We start from the raw sequence: 24,515 nt of genomic DNA, 5'->3' as shown, positions 1-24,515 counted from the left end.
TGTCCCACCTGTGAATATAGATAGATTTATATATGTGTTTCAAACTACGTAAAAATTGCGAATATACAACATTTTTGGCTTTCCCACTACTGGAAGCTTTCCGTTTCCAATTGCCAGCAATTGATCTGAAAATGTTTGACCAGAATCATCGTTTTGCAATGGGACACGCATATTTGTAGATAATTTTAATATTTTTACGTGTGCCCATAAATTAGAATTTTTCAGGCAAGCATTCATTTCGTCTGCAGGAGTTAAACTACGTAAAAATTGCGAATATACAACATTCTTGGCTTTCCCATTGTCTGTGCATATACAAAGCCGTATGCACTAATAATGACGTCATATGCAAACGCTCTTTTTACAAACAAACAAACATGCATACACACAACTCGTTTTTATATAGATAGATAGATAGATGGATACAATACAAATTAACTGCGTAAAACTTGCGAATATACAACATTCTTCGCTGTCCAATTGTCGCTGCATATAAATAGATTGTCAGGTTTACCGACCCTCGAACATGCAACGTACAATTGTCCATGGGAAAAACAATCAGTATTAAGATCTATACCACATTTTTCTAATGATTGACCTTGAGCTTTGTTAATGGTGATTGCAAATGCTAATCGAATTGGGAATTGCAATCTTTTAAATTGAAAAGGCAGATCCGTTGGAATCATGAGAATGCGAGGAATAAGAACAGCCTTACCCTCAAAATGCCCTGTCAAGATTGTCGCCTTTATTAGGCTTTCCATTGTTTTTTTTACGGCAAGTCGCGTGCCATTGCAAAGCTTTGGTGGGTCGCCTATTTTTAGTTGTAGCACGTGTGGTGGAAACCCTGAAAGATATATGGAATTTAAAAATTCAGATGGAAAATTAACCGCTTCATTTGGTTCCAAAACTGTGTCGACTGACTTGCAAAGGACTGCCTGGTCTCGAATCTTGGTCAAAACAATATTGTTGATTTCGTGTACGTCTATATTTTTGGGTGCGAGAATCGCTCTTTCACTTAGCCATTTATTATTTTTATAATTTTTTAGAATATTCGGAAATACTTTTTCAATCAATTCATTTTTTGACGTCACTAAACTACAGAAATCAGCAGGTAGTTGTATACGTCCTGAAATTGAGTCTATCGTATCATAAATGTCTTTTTGTTCCGACGTTAACTTGTAAATGTTATTTTGTACATACGACAATAGATCACTCGTACTGTAACTTTGTTCACCTTCAATTCTACACATGTCGAAACAGCAGCGATACGGTTAGGTGAAGGCATTCCCAAATCCTGAAGAGGTTTGTTTGCCATACGTACGCACAAATCTTCTATAATAACTAAAAGCCATTTATTATTTTTATAATTTTTTAGAATATTCGGAAATACTTTTTCAATCAATTCATTTTTGGACGTCACTAAACTACAGAAATCAGCAGGTAGTTGTATACGTCCTGAAATTGAGTCTATCGTATCATAAATGTCTTTTTGTTCCGGCGTTAACTTGTAAATGTTATTTTGTACATACGACAATAGATCACTCATACTGTAACTTTGTTCACGATCCAATTCTACACATGTCGAAACAGCAGCGATACGGTTAGGTGAAGGCATTCCCAAATCCTGAAGAGGTTTGTTTGCCATACGTACGCACAAATCTTCTATAATAACTAAAGTGTCGTTATAAATTTCTGATGTAAAATCAAAAGTCATTTCTGACGTCTCTAACTGTTTTCGATGGAGTATATCTTCGGACATTTTTGACTTATATTTTTCCCATAACTCTGTAGGAGCTGATGGAGAGCAAGTGTACGAATTTGACTTGGGGTTGACGTTTCGCACGCGTCATTGATGCAGTTATCCCAGTGTTGGTCATTCTCCAATAAATTCAGAGCTTGGCATGCACTACGGTAAGTGTCATGTATAGTACCGTTTACAGTTCTCAAATACTCAAAGGATGTCGGACCGGGTACATTCACCAAAAGCAGGCGTAGAAAGAAGCATTCATGTTGATTGGGGTGAACGGTGTAGAGTCTTCCTATCGTGGTATCTTTGAAGATGGTAGGTTGGCCGTAAACCCACTGGTTATCTACTTCGATGGTGGTACCGTTGCCATTGTAGGTTTTTCAGTCATTTTACAATTAGAAATTTCTCTTTCAACGGTCTTCTTACAATTAAAAATTTGTCTTTGAACGATATTCTTAAATACCTGTGTCCTGGTCGTCATTTATATTCCCTGTGTCCCGGTCGTCATTTGTGTCCCGGTATCCCAGTCTGTAATTTCTCTTTTTTCTTTTTTCAGTTTTCTTTTTCTTCTTTATTTTTCAGCTTCACTATGAAATACATATCGCCGAACCTTTGTTTTTTTAACTAAAATCTGGTAGTCATTGATGACCTTATCCAAGTCAAAATCCCAAACCCAATCATCATCGCTATCATTTTCAGTTTTAATATGTTTTGACTCTCGCTGTCCAGGTGGATCTTCATCTAACTGCGCGGTTTTGCGTTCTTTAGCCTCAAGCCTGTTTCCTTGCTGTTCTTTTGATTCCTCGGCACGCTTTCTTTTCTGACTTTCTCTATCAGCAGCAAGTTTTTTGGCATAGACTCTTTGAGCATCTTCATCAGTCATTGTAAACTTAAACATTAATAGAATTCTACGCGAACATATGTCTTATATAACTTGAATGACGTCACCTTCAAAGCAAAAATGATGGCAACTAATTTCATGACGTCAGCCGAAACATGACGTCACCTGATCCACGATCCACAGATCCACTGACAACTTATTTTTATATATATAGATATATACTAGCTGTTGGGGTGGCGCTTCGCGCTACCCACACACCTAGTTGGTGGGGCGCTTCGCACCCCCCAAGCCCCCCCCCCGCGCGCGTAAATCGTTACGCGCCATATTAGTTACGCGCCATTGTAGTTGTGTCCCTGTGTCCCATCTGTGAATATAGATAGATTTATATATGTGTTTCAAACTACGTAAAAATTGCGAATATACAACATTCTTGGCTTTCCCATTGTCTGTGCATATACAAAGCCGTATGTACTAATAATGACGTCATATGCAAACGCTCTTTTTACAAACAAACAAACATACATACACACAACTCGTTTTTATATAGATAGATAGATAGATAGATACAATGCAAATTAACTGCGTAAAACTTGCGAATATACAACATTCTTCGCTGTCCAATTGTCGCTGCATATAAATAGATTGTCAGGTTTACCGACCTTCGAACATGCAACGTACAATTGTCCATGGGAAAAACAATCAGTATTAAGATCTATACCACATTTTTCTAATGATTGACCTTGAGCTTTGTTAATGGTGATTGCAAATGCTAATCGAATTGGGAATTGCAATCTTTGAAATTGAAAAGGCAGATCCGTTGGAATCATGGGAATGCGAGGAATAAGAACAGCCTCACCCTCAAAAGGCCCTGTCAAGATTGTGGCCTCTATTAGGTTTTCCATTGTTTTTTTTACCGCAAGTCACGTGCCATTGCAAAGCTTTGGTGGGTTGATATTTCTTAAAAGTATTATTGGTACGCCTATTTTTATTTGTAGCACGTGTGGTGGAAACCCTGAAAGATCCACGGAATTTAAAAATTCAGATGGATAATTAACCGCTTCATTTGGTTCCAAAACTGTGTCGACTGACTTGTAAAGGACTGCCTGGTCTCGAATCTTGGTCAAAACAATATTGTTGATTTCGTGGACGTCTATATTTTTGGGTGCGAGAATCGCTCTTTCACTTAGCCATTTATTATTTTTATAATTTTTTAGAATATTCGGAAATACTTTTTCAATCAATTCATTTTTGGACGTCACTAAATTACAGAAATCAGCAGGTAGTTGTATACGTCCTGAAATTGAGTCTACTGGGAGCTTTCCGTTTCCAATTGCCAGCAGTTGATCTGAAAATGTTTGACCAGAGTCATCGTTTTGCAATCGGACACGCATATTTGTAGTTAATTATAATGTTTTTACGTGTGCCCATAAATTAGAATTTTTCAGGCAAGCATTCATTTCGTCTGCAGGAGTTGATCTAGGTATTATAGGTAATGTTTGCCTGAAATCTCCCGCAAGCAATATTAATGAGCTGCCAAAGGGTTTCGACTTCCCTCGCAAATCTTTCAAGCATTGATCCAGAGCCTCGAAAGATTTTTTGTGTGCCATTGTGCACTCATCCCAAATAATAAGTTTGCATTGCTGCAATACTTTACCCATCCCAGATGATTTGGAAATATTGCACGTGGGAGTTTCTGTAGAATGCAAATTCAGAGGCAATTTCAAAGCGGAATGAGCAGTTCTTCCACCAGGCAGCAGTGTTGTGGCTATTCCGGACGACGCAATTGCCAACGCTATATCATTTTTTGATCGAATTGATGCCAGAATCAGTTTTATCACAAACGTTTTACCAGTACCTCCTGGCGCATCCAAAAAGAAAATTTCTCCAACGTTGTTATCCACACAATGCATTATCGTATCATAAATGTCTTTTTGTTCCGACGTTAACCGACGTTAACGTTATTTTGTACATACGACAATAGATCACTCGTACTGTAACTTTGTTCACGATCCAATTCTACACATGTCGAAACAGCAGCGATACGGTTAGGTGAAGGCATTCCCAAATCCTGAAGAGGTTTGTTTGCCATACGTAAGCACAAATCTTTTATAATAACTAAAGTGTAGTAATAAATTTCTGATGTAAAATCAAAAGTCATATCTGACGTCTCTAACGGTTTTCGATGAAGTATATCTTCGGACATTTTTGACTTATATTTTTCCCATAACTCTGTAGGAGCTGATGGAGAGCAAGTTGTTAAAATGATGACAAACAATGCACGAATTTGACTTGGGGTTGACGTTTCGCACGCGTCATTGATGCAGTTATCCCAGTGTTGGTCATTCTCCAATAAATTCAGAGCTTGGCATGCACTACGGTAAGTGTCATGTATAGTACCGTTTACAGTTCTCAAATACTCAAAGGATATCGGACCGGGTTAATTCACCAAAAGCAGGCGTAGAAAGAAGCATTCATGTTGATTGGGGTGAACGGTGTAGAGTCTTCCTATCGTGGTATCTTTGAAGATGATAGGTTGGCCGTCGACTGACTTACCCTGTTTTCGATGTTCAAATACTTTATTTTTAGTATTCCACGTGTAATACGAAGGCACTTCAGTATACAGCAGTTTTTTTGTAAAAGAATAATTTTTGCAAAGCGAAAAGAAAGAGGTTAACTTTGTATCCGGTGGATTCAGGGCTCTTTGTTGCACGTTGGTTTCCGAGAAATAAACACGTTGACCATTCTGTAAATGTACCGCTAAGTGAACAACAGCTGGACTACGTTCATGTATTGGAAATGAAAGAATTCGCCGAACAGCTCCATTACTGCTTATGTATCTTCCAGCCTGATATTGTACGATTTCGTCGATATCTTTGATTTCGGGCTGCAAGCCATAAACTCCCATGTCACTGCCTTTGTTGACGTATTTACATATGTATTTGATTGCCTTTACGGAGTTACAGTATTCAACGTTTATGTGTGCATTAAATGTTTTTGATAATAATGGGGAATATGGAACAACCCACTGGTTATCTACTTCGATGGTGGTACCGTTACGCTTCTTTATTATTGCTGTTTTACCGCCATCTTCAGTAGATCTTCTTCTATATTGTGGGTAACCATCATTGCCAGTAATTGTGTTGGATACTAAAAGTCGAGGATATTGCTTTGTGCACCTTCCTTTGGCCATGCATGGTGAATTTTCGTTCAGTGCACCGCAAGGTCCATGTGTCATATTTTTTACAATAATATCATGTAACCCCTTATCGACATTTTCATCAGGTATTTCAGCGAAAACCACATCATCAATTTCGTTAGAAGTAATTTTTTTATGTAGCCAGATTAGTATATGTGCGTGTGGCAAACCTCGTTTTCGCCATTCCACTGAGTACATCCAGCATCGCACTGACCCAAACACTTCAAGTTTTACTATGTAGTTTATCAGTGATTTCAACTTTTGCCGGAAGACACGGGCCGTAATGTCATGCCTATGAACCGCCGATTGTCCTTGAAGTAAAAGCTGCAGTATCTCGTCCCAAGATTGATTACATGTAAATGTAATAAATAAATCTGGACGACCATAGAGACGAACATACGCAATAGCATCTTGAGCATATTCATGTATATGACGGGGATTGCCAGCATATGACGAAGGTAAAATTGTTAATCTTCCAACGTTTGTGATATTACCGTCATTTATAACTGCATCTCGCAAATGAATGTATTGTTCAGAGCGGAGCTTGGTCTGATTCAGGCGGATATATAGCAAACGTTCTGATTCAATTTTAGCATACATATCAACGACGAATTGGTGAAACAATTCACGGCATTTTAAAATATAATTTTCTTCATCCTGCCGAATCATTAGTCTATAGGAATAATAATGCATTGCACTGCATTTCTTATTCATTTCTTTGTTAGTGGCTGGATTCATCAATTTAATATTAAAGTGATAGCCGTCGGCTCCATCCCAAAAAATGATAGGATATTACAGGGCATCGTAGCATCGATGAGTTTCAGCAATTCTTAACAACTGAGCGTTTCGCTTATGAAGAATAATATCTCGAGGTAAAAGCTGATCACCGAGCATAACGATTGCCACTTCGTCGATAGTTGGAGCATTGTATCTACGGACATGTTGGCCAGGAGGCGTTTTGTCAGCGGAAATAACAATTTTATGCGTATCAGTAGGCATCAAATCGATGGCTGTTTTGAACAGACGCACTAAATTATTATTTTCGTGGAAAAGATGTTGCAATTGGGAAACGATTGTCCTTTCAACGTTGGAAGAAATTTCGCAACGTGCATTCAATTCAGAATTTCTATCACTGATGAAGTACAATTGTAAAAATTTATGATTCTCGCCTGAGAATGGTAGAAGGGACCCTGCTCTATGATAAATTTGTCCTTTTATTTTGAAAGTAGACATAAATTGATCTGGATTTTCGATTTGGGCTCCAAACGACGTCATTTGGAAACATGAGTTATATTTTCTGATTTGTGACATAAAACGCTTAGATTCTGACGTAGTTCCAGTAAGGAAAGTCTTCAATGGCTCTGGTGGTGCAGCCAATAGAGGAAGTTTAACTTTTCCAACACAGTTGGAAAGTCGCAACACATTCCCATTGTTTCACCATTGAATTTCAAGGCCTTGCAATAGGGACAAATTTTAAACATAGTCCCGATTTGAACACATCTACTCAAGCTATAATCATCGACTGGGCTGTACTTGAATGCCAGGCGATAACTTTCAGGTTGCCCTGATTCCTCGGCACGCTTTCTTTTCTTACTTTCTCTATCAGCAGCAAGCCTGATTTCTTGCTGTTCTTGTGATTCCTCGGCACGCCTTCTTTTTTCACTTTCTCTTTTAGCAGCAAGCCTGGTTTCATGGTGCTCTGGTAGTTCCTTGGCACGCCTTCTTTTTTCACTTTCTCTTTTAGCAGCAAGTCTGCTTTCGCGTTGCTCTGGTAGTTCCTCGGCACGCTTTCTGTTCTTTCTTTCTCTATCAGCCTCAAGCCTGTTTCCTTGCTGTTCTTTTGATTCCTCGGCACGCTTTCTTTTCTGACTTTCTCTATCAGCAGCAAGTTTTTTGGCATAGACTCTTTGAACATCTTCCTCGGATGTTGCCATTGTAAGTTCATCAGTCATTTTAAGGTTAAACATTAATAGATTTCTACGTGAACGCATGTCTTAAATATCTTTAATGACGTCACCGTCATAACAAAAATGACGACAACTTACTTCATGACGTCAGTCAACACACAAACATAACGTCACCTGAGAGACACATCCACAGACAACTTATTTTTATATATAAGTTTTATATATATATATATATATATATATATATATATATATATATATATATATATATATATATATATATATATATATATACTAGCTGTTGGGGTGGCGCTTCGCGCCACCCCAACACCTAGCTGGTGGGGCGCTTCGCGCCCCCCTAAGCCCCCCCGCGCGCGTAAGTCGTTACGCGCCATATTAGTTACGCGCCATTGTAGTTGTGTCCCTGGGTCCCACCTGTGAATATAGATAGATTTATATATGTGTTTCAAACTACGTAAAAATTGCGAATATACAACATTCTTGGCTTTTGCCACTATTGGGAGCTTTCCGTTTCCAATTGCCAGCAATTGATCTGAAAATGTTTGACCATAGTCATCGTTTTGCAATCGGACACGCATATTTGTAGTTAATTTTAAAATTTTTACGTGTGCCCATAAATTAGAATTTTTCAGGCAAGCATTCATTTCGTCTGCAGGAGTTAAACTACGTAAAAATTGCGAATATACAACATTCTTGGCTTTCCCATTGTCTGTACATATACAAAGCCGTATGTACTAATAATGACGTCATATGCAAACGCTCTTTTTACAAACAAACAAACATGCATACACACAACTCGTTTTTATATAGATAGATAGATAGATTTTTTAGATTATATAGATAGGTAGATAGATACAATACAAATTAACTGCGTAAAACTTGCGAATATACAACATTCTTCGCTGTCCAATTGAGGTAATGTTTGCCTGAAATCTCCCGCAAGCAATATTAATGTGCTGCCAAAGGGTTTCGACTTCCCTCTCAAATCTTTCAAGCATTGATCCAGAGCCTCGAGCGATTTTTTGTGTGCCATTGTGCACTCATACCAAATAATAAGTTTGCATTGCTGCAATACTTTACCCATCCCAGATGATTTGGAAATATTGCACGTGGGAGTTTCTGTAGAATGCAAATTCAGAGGCAATTCAGCTACTTCGGCTTGAATACATTCGTTTTGAGCAGCTTTCTCGGGTGTTGCCATTGTAGGTTCTTCAGTCATTTTACAATTAGAAATTTCTCTTTCAACGGTCTTCTTACAATTAAAAATTTGTCTTTGAATGATATTCTTAAATACCTGTGTCCCCGTCGTTATTTATATTCCCTCTGTCCCGGTCGTCATTTGTGTCCCGGTCTGTAATTTCTCTTTGAGTGTTTTTTCTTTTTAGTATTTTTTAGTTTTTTACATTTTTTCTTTTTTCAGTTTTCTTTTTCTTCTTTATTTTTCAGCTTCACTATGAAATACATATTGCCGAACCTTTGTTTTTTTAACTAAAATCTGGTAGGTATTGATGACCTTATCCAAGTCAAAATCCCAAACCCAATCATCATCGCTATCATTTTCAGTTTTGATATGTTTTGACTCTCGCTGTCCAGGTGGATCTTCATCTAACTGCGCGGTTTTGCGTTCTTTAGCCTCAAGCCTGTTTCTTTGCTGTTCTTTTGATTACTCGGCACGCTTTCTTTTCTGACTTTCTCTATCAGCAGCAAGTTTTTTGGCATAGACTCTTTGAGCATCTTCATCGGCTTTTGCCATTGTAAGTTCAACAGTCATTTTAAACTTAAACATTAATAGATTTCTACGTGAACATATATGTCTTAAATATCTTTAATGACGTCACCGTCATAGCAAAAATGACGACAACTAACTTCATGACGTCAGTCGACACAGAAACATGACGTCACCTGATCCACAGATCCACACACAGACAACTTATTTATATATATATAGATATATATGTTTTTAACTACGTAAAACTTGCGAATATACAATGTTCTTCGCTGACCCATTGTCTGTGCATATAAATAGAATGTCAGGTTTACCGACTCTTGAACATGCAACATATAATTGTCCATGGGAAAACAATCCGTATTCAGATCAATACCGCATTTTTCTAATGATTACCCTTGGACTTTGTTGATGGTAATTGCTAATCGAATATTCCCTGTGTCCCCATCGTCATTGATATATCCCCCATGTGCCCTTCCGGCGTCCCGTTGTAGTTGTGTCCCTGTGTCCCGGTCGTCATTTATATTCCCTGTGTCCCGGTCGTCATTTGTGTCCCGGTGCCTCGATCTGTAATTTCTCTTTGAGTGTCGCAGTCGTCATCTGTATTCCCTGTGTCCCGATTGTCATTTGTGTCCCGGTCTGTAATTTCTCTTTGAGTGTCCCGGTCGTCATTTATATTCCTTGTGTCCTGGTGTCCCAGTCTGTAACATACGATAATAGATCAATTGTGTTTTAACTTTGTTCACGATTAAATTCTACACATATAGAAATAGAAGCAGTACGATTGGGTGAAGGCATTCCCAAATGCTTGAGAAGTTTGTTTGTTATAGATAAGCACAAATCCTCAATCATAACTAAAGTGCAGTTATAAATTTCTGTTTTAAAGTCCAAGATCATATCTGATCTTTCTAGCCGTATTCGGTGGAGTATATTCTCGGCCATTTGCGATTTGTGTTTCTCCCATAACTCTGTAGGAGATGAAGGAGAGCAACTTTTGCCGGAAGACACGGGCCGTAATGTCATGTCTATGAACTGGCGATTGTCCAGGATGTAAAAGCTGTTGTATCTAATCCCAAGATGGATTATATATAAATGTAACAAATGACGAATCATTAATCTATAGGCATAATATTTCATTGCACTGCATTTTTTATCCATTTCTTTGTTAATGGCTGGATATATCAATTTAATATTAAACTGATACCCGTCAGCTCCATCCCAAAAAAGATAGGATATTGTAGGGCATCGTAGCATCGATGAGTTTAATAAAACTTCTCTTTGAAACGCCTTCTTATATACTTATAATGACGTCATATACAAAGCCTTTGACGTCATATACAAATCACCGACCATAACGATAACCACTTCGTTGATAGTTGCGGATCAGTTGGCATCAATTCGATTGCTGTTTTGAACATAAGAACTAAATTATTATTTTTGTGGAAAAGATGTTGCAACTGGGAAACGATAGTCCTTTCAACGTCATTTTTTTTTTATCATCGGTATCACTTTCAACTTGTTTGGTTTGTTTTACCTTGACTTGTCTTTCGTTACTATGAAATACATATCGCCGAACCTTTGTTTTTTTTAACTAAAAGCTGGTAAACATTGATGACCTTATCCAAGTCAAAATCCCAAACCCAATCATCACCGCTATCATTTTAAGTTTCGATACATTTTGACTCTCGCTGTCCAGGTTGTTTCAGGTCGCTATTGTGATTCCTCGGCACGCTTTCTTTTGGTGATTTCTCTTTGAGACGCAAGCCTGTTTTCACGCTGTTGTTGTGATTCCTCGGCACGCTTTCTTTTCATACCTTCTCTATTAGCTGCAAGCCTGTTTTCACGCTGTTGTTGTGATTCCTTGGCACGCTTTCTTTTCTTACTTTCTCTATTAGCCGCAAGCCTTTTGGCATTAGCTCTTTGAGCAGCTTCCTCGGCTGTTTCTTATGCCATTGTTGGTTCTTCTGTCATTTTAAAATCTATGTTAAAAATTTCTCTTTGATGTTGTGATTGCTCGGCACGCTTTCTTTTCACACTTTCTCTATTAGCCGCAAACCTTTTTCTTTCAAGCAGAAGAAGCCGACAGCTTCTTCTGCCATTGTAGGTTCTTCTGTCATTTTAAGATCTATATTAAAAATCTCTCTTTGAAAGGCCTTCTTATATACTTATAATGACGTCATATAAAACGCCTTTGACGTCATAACAAACATGACGTCAGTCGACAAGCAACTTCATGACGGCATAATGCTCAATCCTTATAATGACGTCAGTCGACAAACACGAAGTCAGTCGACGCAAAAACATGACGTCAGTCGCCACACAAACAACTTATTTTTATATATATAGATAGATGGTGGTTTTTTTTTGTTGAAGTCAAGGAACTTTCCTTTTTCGAACAGGACATTAAATGAAATTGAAAACGGTATTCAAATGCAATCTTCCAAGCCAAGCACAATTCTGTAGGTTTTAGAGGATGACGAGAATATGCTAATGTACTGAATCAAAAACCGAGAACAGATTTTGTTCTACTTGACTTAAAGGTTCAATGCCGTCCTCCTCATTGAACAATTATTATGAGGTCAGTCTCATTATTCTTCATTGTTATGAGGAATCAATCCAAAGGTCGTAAAAATATTGGAATAAAGGTCTTTCAAGCAAGAGCTGGGAGTTCATGTGCCCTGTTGTCACCTCAATTTGGAAGTGAGTGGTCAGCAATAAGGCCCTCTCCTCGTCTTTATCGTTCAGGATCTTATTGCAATAAAACATGATTTGAAATTGACGGTCAACATAGTTATTCTACTGGAAAAGACTCCGTAAAACAAGTTGGATGGGGCCAACAGTATTATCGAGACTCACACTTTACACTCTACCCTCAATGAGAACTAATCCATACAAATTACGATCTTTGATTTACACCCTAAAGAAAAGCGCTCTCGAAAAACTTACTCTTGGAATTACCGCAGCCTGCTTCGTGAAAACACTTAGAGAGGAGGTGTTTTACAGTTATCATCGAACGGATAAATCATACCTCTTCACAAAATTGGATAAATCTTCAAAGCCGTACTTCGAGGTATTTTCTCAAGTATAGACATACTCGACTCAACTTAAAAGGCTTATTTCTCCCAAAGCAAAATCACGGCTATAACTCTCACCAACCTTGCCTAGTTTAGGAACAGTGTAAGGTCGTAATGTAATCTGGAAAAACTTTACTATTAGCCGTTTGAATCACGAAATAATACTCTACAGTACATAGTAAACCTCTTTTTTTTTACTACTTGCACGAAGAGTAAAGAAGCGACGATCTGACCAATTGTGGACGACCAAAGATTCTCTTTACCAAAGAGGACCAATACATCCGATTCACTACAAAGACGTAAATTATGTCTAGCCAGCTAAACGCTGAACTGACAATTAATGCCCCAGGTGTTATTTCTTTAAATCTTAGCTAGTTAGCTTATTCGTAAAAAAGACGTAGAAAGGTTCTCAGTGGAATAAGACAAAAGGAAGGAATACGATGAAAGGCAAATATTTGTAATGCAATGTAAAGCAACATTATATTTTTATTGAAAACTGCCTCAGATAGTTACAGATATGACACATCCAGGATCTTAGAAAATAGCTGAAATCAGGAAATACTGATACGGTTCTCATTTAAGCTACAGAACTACGTATTGCAAAATAAGTTGTTTTCTTGCCTTTGTAAGTTTAATCCTCTGAGACAATCCTTCTCTTGTGAAAATATCAGGATCCTGATCTGGTTTAAACGTGGATTCTAATTTATTCGTTTGATATGCGGTAAGCGGAATTCTGCGCCTTTGTTTCCTCTTAAGAAAAATTCCTTCAGTAGATTCTCCGTCAGTTCCTTCTTCACTCCTTCTTCCTGAACAACAAAGAAACAATTTACAAAACGATAAGAGCTTTAGTACCAATAGCTGTTAAATTAAGATTAAGTTAAGGAAGATGTTAAATAAAGTAATACTAGTTAATTAAATTAGTATTGAGGGCACCAGATACAGAAAATTCAACAATTACAATTACAAACAAGCATTATATTTCGTGATCTGAACAATGCTTCGGTGGATCTAGGCTCAACCTAAACTTTAGGCAGGGGTATGCTAAATACTTAAATGCCTGCTATATACTTAAACTATATATTACATGCCTAAAATACCTGCACACTAAGAAAAAGAGGTGATTTCGAAATGTGCTAGCAGCAGTAGTGCTCTATGAAAGCGCATTCTGCAATTTAGCAGTTTACTAGAAAGTTAAAAAAGAAAATATAGTAACGAAAAACTCCCTAGGTGAATTCTCTAGGGGGTAGGAAATGTAAAAAAAAGGCTTGAAAAGCAGTCAAACAATAAAGAAGATTAACGATATTACAGAAACACAGCAAAATTATTGAAATCTCTTGCTTCCGCGAGGAGAAGAAACATATTTAAAACCTTCTACCCCTCCCTCCAATCAACTTACTATGAAAACTTCTGATTTCTCAATTTTGTTACAACATCGTCACTGTTGCCGCTAAAAGCCAAATCTACCGATATCGAACTTCTGAAATCATTGTCAAAAATCACTCGCGAAGGTGATCTCAAGGGAAAGTTTAGCAGAGCAATGGGAGTATTGGCTTCTTGCCTTCGTATCTATATGACACTGCGGATATCTCACTTTGAAAACAGTTTAGCAAAAGATTTTTGACAGTTACCTAAAAAGCGTGAAAATGCCGGATACAACCTTTAGGCGTAATATTGACGATATACTCATTCATTTTCTTTGTCAATTGTGTTTTTCAGTTCAGTTCAGTTCAGTTTCAGTTCAGTTTATTAACATCAAAATAAGTGGACAACAATAACTTTCTACCCCTACAAGGCTCCATGGCCTGTTACATAGGGGTTAAACCAAAAATAAATACCAAATAAAGAGTCTTAAAAAAAACAAGAAATCCAATTAAATAATTTTGTGTTATTTTTACTTACCACTTCGTCCTCGAAATTCAAATCCAAGTCCACACCATCTCCCACCATCACAAAATCACAACAATTAAAATTAAATAAATGAACGTGCTCAAGCCTAGCATCTAGGGATGTCGCCCTACCCTCGTTATCCATCATATTATTAAACATATAACAATATTAATTCAAACCAATTCAAAAATAAATTTTTCTCAAATTTATTCCCCATTATATTTATCAACCAAAAATATTTTTAGTTGGGTTTTAAAGGCATCAAACGAATGAATGCTACGGACATTATCAGGGAGACTGTTCCATACTTTACTACATGCTATTCGGGGACTAAAATCTGATCTTACAGTCTTAGTTTGAGGTAATAGTAGGTGGTCTTTATTACGTAGATTATGAGAGTTCCTTGAATTTAACTAAATCGGGAAAGAAAGAATTGAAACAGCGATGCAGTTCACCATGAAGATACTTGAAAATCATTGAAGAGCAAGAGAAGACATAGAGTGCATAAGTATTTAAAAGCTCTTTTCGATATCCTTTATTAAATTCGTTAACTAACTGGCGAGCCTTTTGATGAATTACTTTAATCGGATGGAGCAGAGACTGGAAAGTAGACATCCAAATCGAGTTGCAGTAAGTTAAATATGGCTGAATGAGTGAAAAATACAGGGTCCGAAGAATAGATCCAGGAAAAATGTGTTTAAGTTTCCGAATAATCCCAAGATTACTTGATATTTTTGCTTGGACCATCTTGATGTGGTTTCTAAAAGAAAGATTCTCATCCAACAAAATTCCAAGGAAACGCACGTATCTTACGTTAGGTCGAGACAAAGGTCCTTTCGAGGTAGATATAGTTGATAAGGACGGGCATGCCTTGCCAGTTCTAGAAAATATGAGAAAGTGTGATTTAGCGATATTTAAAGCAAGTCGGTTAGTATCAAACCAGTGGTAAGACCGCTCCATAAGCATGTGAAGTTTAACCTCCAAAGCTTGTTCCGTGTCTTCAGCACATAGGATGTTGCTGTCGCCACCAAAGGCAACTAAATCTTCATGAGGGGATGACAGAATAACAGAAGATGCCACCGTATTTTTCTTTTCGTGACATAGAGTACAACACGCAGAAGGAATCGCATTCTTTACCGCTCTAAATAAATCGTTGATGTATATTAAAAACATAGTAGGACCAAGAATCGATCCTAGTGGTACTCCATAGTCTACACCAATGAAGTTTAGTGAGTCAGGGTCCATGGAAATCGTTCTATCTTGTAAATAAGAATGGAACCATGATAGGGCTGAACCTCGTATTCCTATATGAGACAGTTTATCAAGAAGGATCTTATGAGTAAGACTATCAAAAGCTTTCCGCACACCAAGGAAAATAGCGGCTGGTATTTTTCCAGAATCTAAAGCGGTATGAAGAAAACTGATGAGTGTAGTACACGCTTGCTCTGTAGTATGTTTCGATCGAAATCCGAACTAATGATTGTGCAAAAACTCCTTAGATTGTAAAAAACTTGTGAGCCTTTTTTGCATCGGCTTTTCAAATATTTTTGAAAACACTGAAAGAAGGGAAATTGGTCGGTAATTTGATGAGTCACTTCTGTTCCCACCCTTAAATAGAGCTATCACCCTCGCAGTTTTTAAGGACCTAGGAAACTTTCCTTTTTCAAACGACATATTAATAAGCTTTTTTAAAGGGCCCAGAATTGAAGGGAATATAGTTTGCACAGCTTTAGTTGATATGTAGTCTGGGCCAGATGATGATGCACCTTTTAAACCTTGAATGTGTTTTGCCACCTCTGATTCCAATACAAGCTCTATAACAATAGATTTAAGGCAAGGGGGTCCCATGAACTTGAGATGTTGATCCTGTGTGAGGGAAATCGCGCTTCCACCAAGTCCCTTGACAGTTTTTTCTGTCAAGTGTCTAATAATAAGTTTCAAGTATAACAAAATAATTGTCAAATGCTTGGCACAAGCCAGTTACAACTGTCCCACGCCACAATAAAGGCTGGATATCCCACGAAAACAAAGTTAACTCTGAAACAAAATGCCAAAGATAGAATGGTCAAGAGAATACTAACCTCTAGGACTTTTTAGGTTTGTATCAGGATATTTTGATTTCTTGTTCATTAATATGTCAATTTCTTCCGCTGAAAGTCTTTTTAAAACGACACTGGCTTCTCTCATTCTCATCGAATTTCGATTTATATTCTAAAAAAAGGAAAAAATAATGTTACAAAAATTACAACAGTTAAATTTTTATGACACCTTTCAATAATTTTAGCTAATTGGGTTACATGTATACCGGTTGGAGGTATCACAAACTAAATGTCAAGTTGAAGGACATAGTTAGGGAAGACAGCGTCCTACGGCTGGCAAAATATATGACAAGAATCGGGGGGCTAAATACTTGTCTTTCCGACACAATTTTTTAGATTCTCTGGACATGGAGGTAATAGGCTTTTGGGCCTGAACCTCGATTCAATTTGCTGAGTCCACTCATAATAAAAATTTTATTTGTTTGCATATCATTTAGCTATTGTATAGTGGAGTGCTTTGCAATATCTTGTCAACTGTTCGCCAAACCACATCTCTACTCCAAAATTTCCTATCGCTAGTCATAACCCCCTTACATATTAATTGTTTAGAAAGGCAAAGTAAGTTTGCCCGACAGTTTCAAAAAATAAAAAACTTGAAAAAAAGAAAATAAAAAAACATTTAGATTGAACGCTTCAGGAGTCCCTATGATAAGACATTTATGAAGGCTAAAAACTTATGGGCCATGGTAAATACAAACGTCCAACAGCATAAAATCATAGGCAGCGCAAAAAAGGCATAGCGCTGCCTAAGTAAAGTTATCATTTTTTTACGAAGCACTTCGGATAGAAGGAGTTGTCGTAGAAACTTTGGGAGGGAGTAATTCGAATGTAAATTGAAAGTTCTAGTGGCCTTTTTAAGAGTCAAAAGTGATTGGAGGGGAACCAGCCCCCCCTCCTAAGCCTATTTTACCCAAAGATATACGATCAAAATTTTAGGATGGCCATTTTGTTCGGCATTGTTGAAAAGTCCCATAACAATGCCTCTGAGGATGACACCCACCACAACCCCAAGGACAAGGGTTGTACGCTATGCAATTCGCTCATTACCTGCATATATTATTGGCCATCAGAAAAGTGGGGCATGTTTGACCCTTGGTGTCACAAACATGGCCAAGGTATTTAGGTAAAGCTTTCAGGGAATGCCGAACTAAATCAAAAGACTGTGCATAGAGGTTGTCAAATGGGTGTAGCTCAGGAATGGATTTGGCTATTGAGTTGGAATTTTCAGGGAATGATGAGGGTGTTAATGAATTGATCAAAAGGTAATATTTGCGTGCAACTACTACTACTACTAAAATTACTATTATTACTGCTACTACTACAACTAGTTACTACTTCTACTGCGACTACTACTAAGACTAATGTGAAAATTTCAGGGTATGTTGAGGGGGATATTGAATTAATAAAGACACCATGTGCATATTACAACTTCTACTACTAGTAGTACTATTACTAATTCTACTGCTGCTAGTACTACTATTACTAAGGTTAATAGTGTTAAGACGAAACTTTTAGGGATTCCTGAGGTACAGCTTAGAGCACTAACTAAAAGCATTTTGAGAGGGATATGAACTAGTTCAAAATACACTATGTAAATGCGGGTTATCCAAGGAATGTATCAGCAGTATCACAGCAACACCTAAGGCTAGTAAGCTAAAACTTAGGACTACTAATATTACTACATCTGTTGCTACACATTCTACTACTACTACCATTATTATTACTACTACTACTACTACTATTGAACTAAATGAAAATATTTTAAGTACATCTAGGATATGGAACTGGCATATACGGTATATCTTGGGACCAGAATAGGCTATGAAATGAAAAACTTCAGGGAAAGTATGTTGCTATAAAACTAAATCAAAAGGCACTATGCGCATGCTGATTGTCAGTAGGGCGTGTCAGCGATGTCTCAGGAACAGCTAAGGGTATTAAGTTTAAAATTTTAGGGCTATTACTATTACTGCTCCTAATATGGAACTAAATCGAAAGGGTTAAGTGCATCCAGGTGGTCAAAATGGCATAGGATGCCTTAGGAACGGGATAAGTATTAAGCTTTGCTTTCATGAAAAGTCGAAGGGGTATAAAACTATATCAAAAGGTACTACGTGTATCTAGATTGTCAAAAGGGCATATTTGCAGTATCCCAGTAAGGACTACGGGTGGTACTTTGGAACTTTCATAGCTTGTTATTGTAAATATTGAATTAAATCAAAGGCATTATATCCATCTAAGTTCGCCATATATTTGCGATATCTTTGGAAAACATAGAGGTAGGAAGTTGAAACTTTTATGCCGTGTTGAGGGGGGTGTTTGATTAAATATGGATGTTAAAAGGGCCTATCTGCAATATATCTGGAACTGCTAAGGGCATTAAAGCGAAACTTTCAGGGTATGTTAGGGTGCATGTTGAAGAAATCAAAACACACCATGTGCATTCAAGTTGTCAAAACGGCACAGTAGCAATATATAAGAAACGACTAAGGGAATTAATTTAAACCATCCAGGACTGCTAAAACTACTCCTACTACTACAGTTACTATTTACGCTACTACTCCGACTATTTACGACCGTGACTGCTTGCGTTTGTAACTTACAACTGCGAAAACTTGTGACAGCGACTCCGACTACTTGTGGCTGCAACTCCAACAGCTTACGAACGCGACTACTACTACTTGGAACTGCGATTGCGATTACATGCGGATTTGACTCCAATAATTACTTGCGTCTACAGCAAATTACATCTGCAATTGCTTGCGACTGTGCCTGCAAATATTTGAAACAGTGACTGTGACTACTTTTGACTGCTATTGCAACTACTTGGAACTGTTACTGCGGCTACGCAGGACTAAGGACTATAACCAGCCAACTTGCAACTGCAACTGTGACTACATGTGACTGCTACGACTACTACTAATACCTCATCTACTACTAATACTACTACTACCGTTGTGGCAACTACTACTTAATATAAAACTAATTCAAAAGAGTCTGAGCACATCCAGGTTGTCAAAATCGCACACATACAATATCTCAGGAAATGAATAACACATTTAGTTGAAAGTTTCAGGGAAAGTTGTGGGTGATGTAAAAATACATTAAAATAAATGATGTGCATCCAGATTGTCAGAAGGGCGTGTGTGCAATATCCCATGAAAACTCAAGGTTATGTTGGACCTTCAGAGTATGTTTTGGGGATATTAAACTAAATAAAAAACACTGTGCCCATCCAGTTCTGTCCAAAGGCACATCTGCGATATCTCAGATATTAAGTCAAAATCGGCAGGGTATGCTGAGTGGAAAATTTAAAGAAATTGAACATCCAAGGTTATCAAAGGGGTCTTTCTGCGACAGGAAAGGTTCAAGGAATGAGTTTGAAACTTTCAATGCATACAAAACTTTCAAACTGCTCTTTGAAACTAACCCACCAACCTTCCCGCTTAGACTTAGTAATTTCTTCTCACAAACTTAACTGAAACATCTCTAACTTATAACCCCTATGAAACCCTTAAATTTTACAACCATGACTAAACTTTTGTTTCAAGACGATTAAAATTTTTTTTTATCAGGTAATATCCCAAAGGCCTATATCTCTTAATTTGTTCCCTAATGCACTCCACATCGCCCTTAATCTTCTGTTTATCATAAGATCAACATGGCTACCACATTTACCATTTGATAAAACCTTGCAATCTAGATATGAAGATTTATTTACAGTTTTCAATTCATCCCATTTACATTCTGGTGAAACATTCAGCTCTTTTTCCGAAGATTTAAGAAATTAAAAACTAATATAAAGTTTCTTTTCTCAAAAGGGAGTTTATTTCTGAAATTAATTTTAAAATTTCTGCTTAGTATGGGCTGTTGCTTAATTACTGCTACCGCTACAACCATGACTAGCTTATCTACTTTATCAAAGAGGGTCCGGTACACTCTTTAAAAACATCTCTTGTTTTAGAATAGCAGAAAAAGTCAATCAACAAAATCTTGATACAAAAACTCGGAGAGACAAAAGCTAAGAGCTCATATGGCACTTGTGACGAGGTCGGAAGAGCCAAGAGCTCATATGGTATAGGCTCTAGCAAAATTCTAAGAATCAATGGATCGCTTTAAAAGAAAAATCAGAGGCTTAATGCCGGTCGGGATTTAAAATAAGAGCTCTGAGTCACGAGGTCCTTCTAAATATCAAAATCCATCACCCACTCGTAAGTTAAAAATACCTCAATTTTTCTAATTTTTCCTCTCCCTTCAGCAACCAGTCGAATCGGGGAAAACAACTTTATCAAGTCAATTTGTGCAGCTCCCTGACACACCTACCAATTTTTATCGTCCTAGCACGTCCAGAAACACCAAACTCGCCAAAGTACTGAGCCCTAACTCCTAACTCCCCCAAAGAGAGCGGCTCCCGGTTATGTCAATTACGTATCTACGTCGTTTATAAGCGTTTTCCGAGATTTCAGGTTTCCCCCTTCAACTCCCCCAAATGTCAACATATCTGGTCGAGATTTGAAATAAGAGCTATGAGACACGAGTTCTTTCTAAATGTCAAACTTCAGTAAGATCCGGTGACCCGTTCTTAAGTTAAAAATACCTCAATTTTTCTAATTTTTCCAAATTAACAACCTCTAGCTCCCCCAAAGAGAACGGATCCGTACAAATTATGTCAATCTCAAATGTATAACTTGTGCTTATTCTTCCCATCAAGTTTCATCCGTAAACTCTAAGCGTCTTCCAAGATTTTCGGTTTCCAAGATTTCTGTTTCCCCCCTCCAACCCTCTATGTCCCTGGGTCCGACTTGAATTGAAAATGGAGCATCTGAAATATAAGATTCTTCTATATATCAAGTTTCATTAAGATCCGATCACCCATTCGTAAGATACCTCGATTTTCACGTTTTCCAAAAATTCCGGTTTCCTCCTCCAACTACCTTCAATGTCACCGAATCTGGGTGGATTTAAAATAAGAGTTCCAAAGCACAAGATCTTTCTAGATATCAAATTTCATTAAGATCTGATCACCCGTTCGTGAGTTACAAATACCTCATTTTTCTAATTTTTCCGAATTACCCCCCCCCCCCCCCCTAACTCCACCAAAGACAGCGGATTCGGTCCGGTTATGTCAGTCACCTATCTTGGACTTGTGCTTATTCTTTCCACCAAATTTCATCCCGATCTCTCCGCTTTAAGCGTTTTCCAAGATTTCCGCCCCCCCCCCTAATGACACTGGATCCATTTCATTAAGATACGATCACTCTTTCGTAAGTTAAAAATATCTAATTTTTTCTATTTTTCCAAATTAACCCTCCTCCCCAAACTCCCCCAAAGAGAGCAGATCCGTTCCAGTTATTTCAATCCCGTATCTAGGACTTCTGCTTATTTTTCCCGCCAAGTTTCATCCCAATCCCTCCACTCTAAGCGTTTTCCAAGATTTTACCTTCCCCGCTCAATTCCCTCAATGTCACTGGATCCAGTCAGGATTTAAAACAAGAGCTCTGAGACATGATATCCTTCCAAACATCAAATTTCATTAAGATCCGATCACTTCTTCGTAAGTTAGAAATACCTCATTTTTATAATTTTTCAGAATTAACCCAAAAACTCCCCCTCGATTATGTCAATCACGTATCTAGAACTAATGATTATATTTCCAATCAAGTTTCATCCCGATCTCTCCACTCTAAGCGTTTTCCAAGATTTTAGGCCCCTACCCACTGCCCCCAATGTCACCAGATCCGGTTGGTATTTAATATAAGAGCTCTGAGACACGATATCCTTCTAAACATCAAATTTCATTAAGATCCGATCACTCCTTCGTAAGTTAAAAATAGATTTTAGGTTCCCCCCCCCCCAATGTCACCGGATCTAGTCGGGATTGATTTAAAATAAGAGCTCTGAGACACGATATCTTTCCAAACATAAAACTTCATTAAGACCCTATCACCCGTTCATAAGTTAAAAATACTTCATTTTTTCTATTTTTCCGAATTAACGCTCCCCCCCCCCCACTCCCCACCAGGTGGTCAAATCGGGAAAAAGACTATTTCTAATTTAATCTGGTCTGGTCCCTGATATGCCTGCAAAATTTCATAGTCCTAGCTTACCTGGAAGTGCCTTAAGTAGCAAACCCGGGACAGACCGACAGAATTTGCCATTGCTATTTGTCACTTGGTTAATACTAAGTGCCATAAAAATTGTCTACCCTTCTAAGAGCCTTCAGGACGATCAACCTTTTAACCAAAGCAAAGAAATGGATTTCAGGAACCAAATTCAGTTTTAAGGACCAATTAATCCTTCATTTGATTTTATAGACCTCGGGGACTTCATGACGACCCACTGCTACTGAAACAAGCTTTGGAGATCAACTTCTATTCTCACCTTGGTGTTGTTATTCTTCAAAGCCAATCCTTCTCCAGTGCAAATATCTCCATATAGAGTTTCTTCAAAGGTGTGTTCTAATTCACCCGTTTGGCGTGTTGTGAATTTAGTTCTACATCTCTTTTGGGCTCTTTTATGACTCATACCTGGCACATAGTCTACATGACATCTTCTTCTTCTGTCTTCCCCTGAATAGTAGAGAAACAAATTAAAAACTAATACAGGCTTAATTGACACCAGCCATGGAACATTAAACAACTGATTTATTACCCACCAAGGTAATGTTACTTCTTCTGATAAAATTTCAACTGAATCTGACCCGGGCATATAAGATCACTTAAGAATGCCCCCACCTATTACCCTCTTCCCCAGATAAGTCCCGATAAATTTTTCTTAAAACAAATGTGTGCATACCTGGTTTACGCATTCATTCAATTATACACTATGACATATAATTTTTTTAGAAGAATAATGATTCTGTAAACATAATCACCTCAATCAGCAAATTTTGCAAATAAAGCATTTTTTGGTTTCGAAATCGAAAACATTTTTATAGTCACACATACTTCCATGCTATAATCAAGTCTTTGTCTAATTCTTTAACTTGTACATTTTAAATTTAGAGAAGATTCTTTGCCATATTGTATTTACAGTTTACACTGCTTACAGCTATAGAGATTGCTGTCTTTGATTCGGTAGTCCATTCATATTGAAATAAAAACTAATGTAATCAATGAGTAATTTACAGTTTCGTCACTAAATTAATTAAAGTGCGTATGCAACAGGCTCTGGACCTCAGTTCCAAAACTATCTGTATTTTCGTGATTGTTCCAAATTTTCGTAGGATATTCTTACAACTTTTATTTTACTTACTGTTTGAAGATACCCTCATCCTCCCAGAAAAACCTCATAAAATCAATTCTTCTCCATACAACCGAAAAATAACCGTAAACAGAAAAGAAAACTGGTCGTTCCGAGATATTTTGTGTTCTGTAATAGTCTATAGTCTCATTTAGGAGAGAAATGAAAAAAAGTAAAAGGGATGATAAAAAATATATATTTTTAGATGAAAGCTCCTTGTCTATTCTTATCCAGTGTTCTTAAAGCAAATTAGTTTCCAGTTCATTCTTTAATCATGATTTATTTCATAGGTGAACAATGGTCAGATATAAAACAGAAAGGTGAACCAGGACAACATTCTTAGCAGTCGGACAAGGTACATAAGCAATAGCTTATTTCAATGTTACTGCTTTGTATAATACATGTTTGATTCTTAATGCAATCTTAGGTGTGCTATGTCCTATCCTTATTCATATAGTTTTTTTTTATGGACGAGCACGGCAAAGGTAATGAGAGAACACATAATCCGTTGGGAAAGTATAACTCCCTTAGATTTAGATTACACTGATGATTTAAGGATCCTAGATAAATTTTTTAGCAAAACGAATAAAAGAATTCGTGAATTCAGGACCCTAGAATAGGTTTGACCGTAATCACCTAGTACCTCATGGACCATAGTCGATCTGACTATGTATATGGGAGGTATACAGAGTATACAGATTATGAGGTATACGGAGGACTGACTATGTATACGGTATACGGGAGGAACTATACTGGGAGGTATACTTTATTTTATTTC

At 37.5% G+C, this 24,515-nt stretch overlaps 1 protein-coding gene across 1 annotated transcript; it reads right to left on the bottom strand.

Annotated features, from left to right (window-relative positions):
- Positions 1-12,983: 12,983 nt before the first annotated feature.
- LOC136043268 (paired box protein Pax-3-like) lies at positions 12,984-23,066 on the bottom strand. The gene is made up of 3 exons (XM_065728198.1): positions 22,877-23,066; positions 16,478-16,607; positions 12,984-13,315 (listed from the first exon to the last, which is right to left on the bottom strand). The coding sequence occupies exons 1-3, from the start codon at positions 23,018-23,020 to the stop codon at positions 13,092-13,094; spliced, it is 498 nt and encodes a 165-aa protein (XP_065584270.1). The 5' UTR covers positions 23,021-23,066; the 3' UTR covers positions 12,984-13,091.
- Positions 23,067-24,515: the final 1,449 nt, after the last annotated feature.

Source organism: Artemia franciscana, unplaced genomic scaffold (genome assembly GCF_032884065.1).
Source record: "Artemia franciscana unplaced genomic scaffold, ASM3288406v1 Scaffold_4200, whole genome shotgun sequence".
Classification (NCBI taxonomy): Eukaryota; Metazoa; Arthropoda; class Branchiopoda; order Anostraca; family Artemiidae; genus Artemia; species Artemia franciscana.
This window is presented reverse-complemented; position numbering and strand designations above follow the sequence as displayed.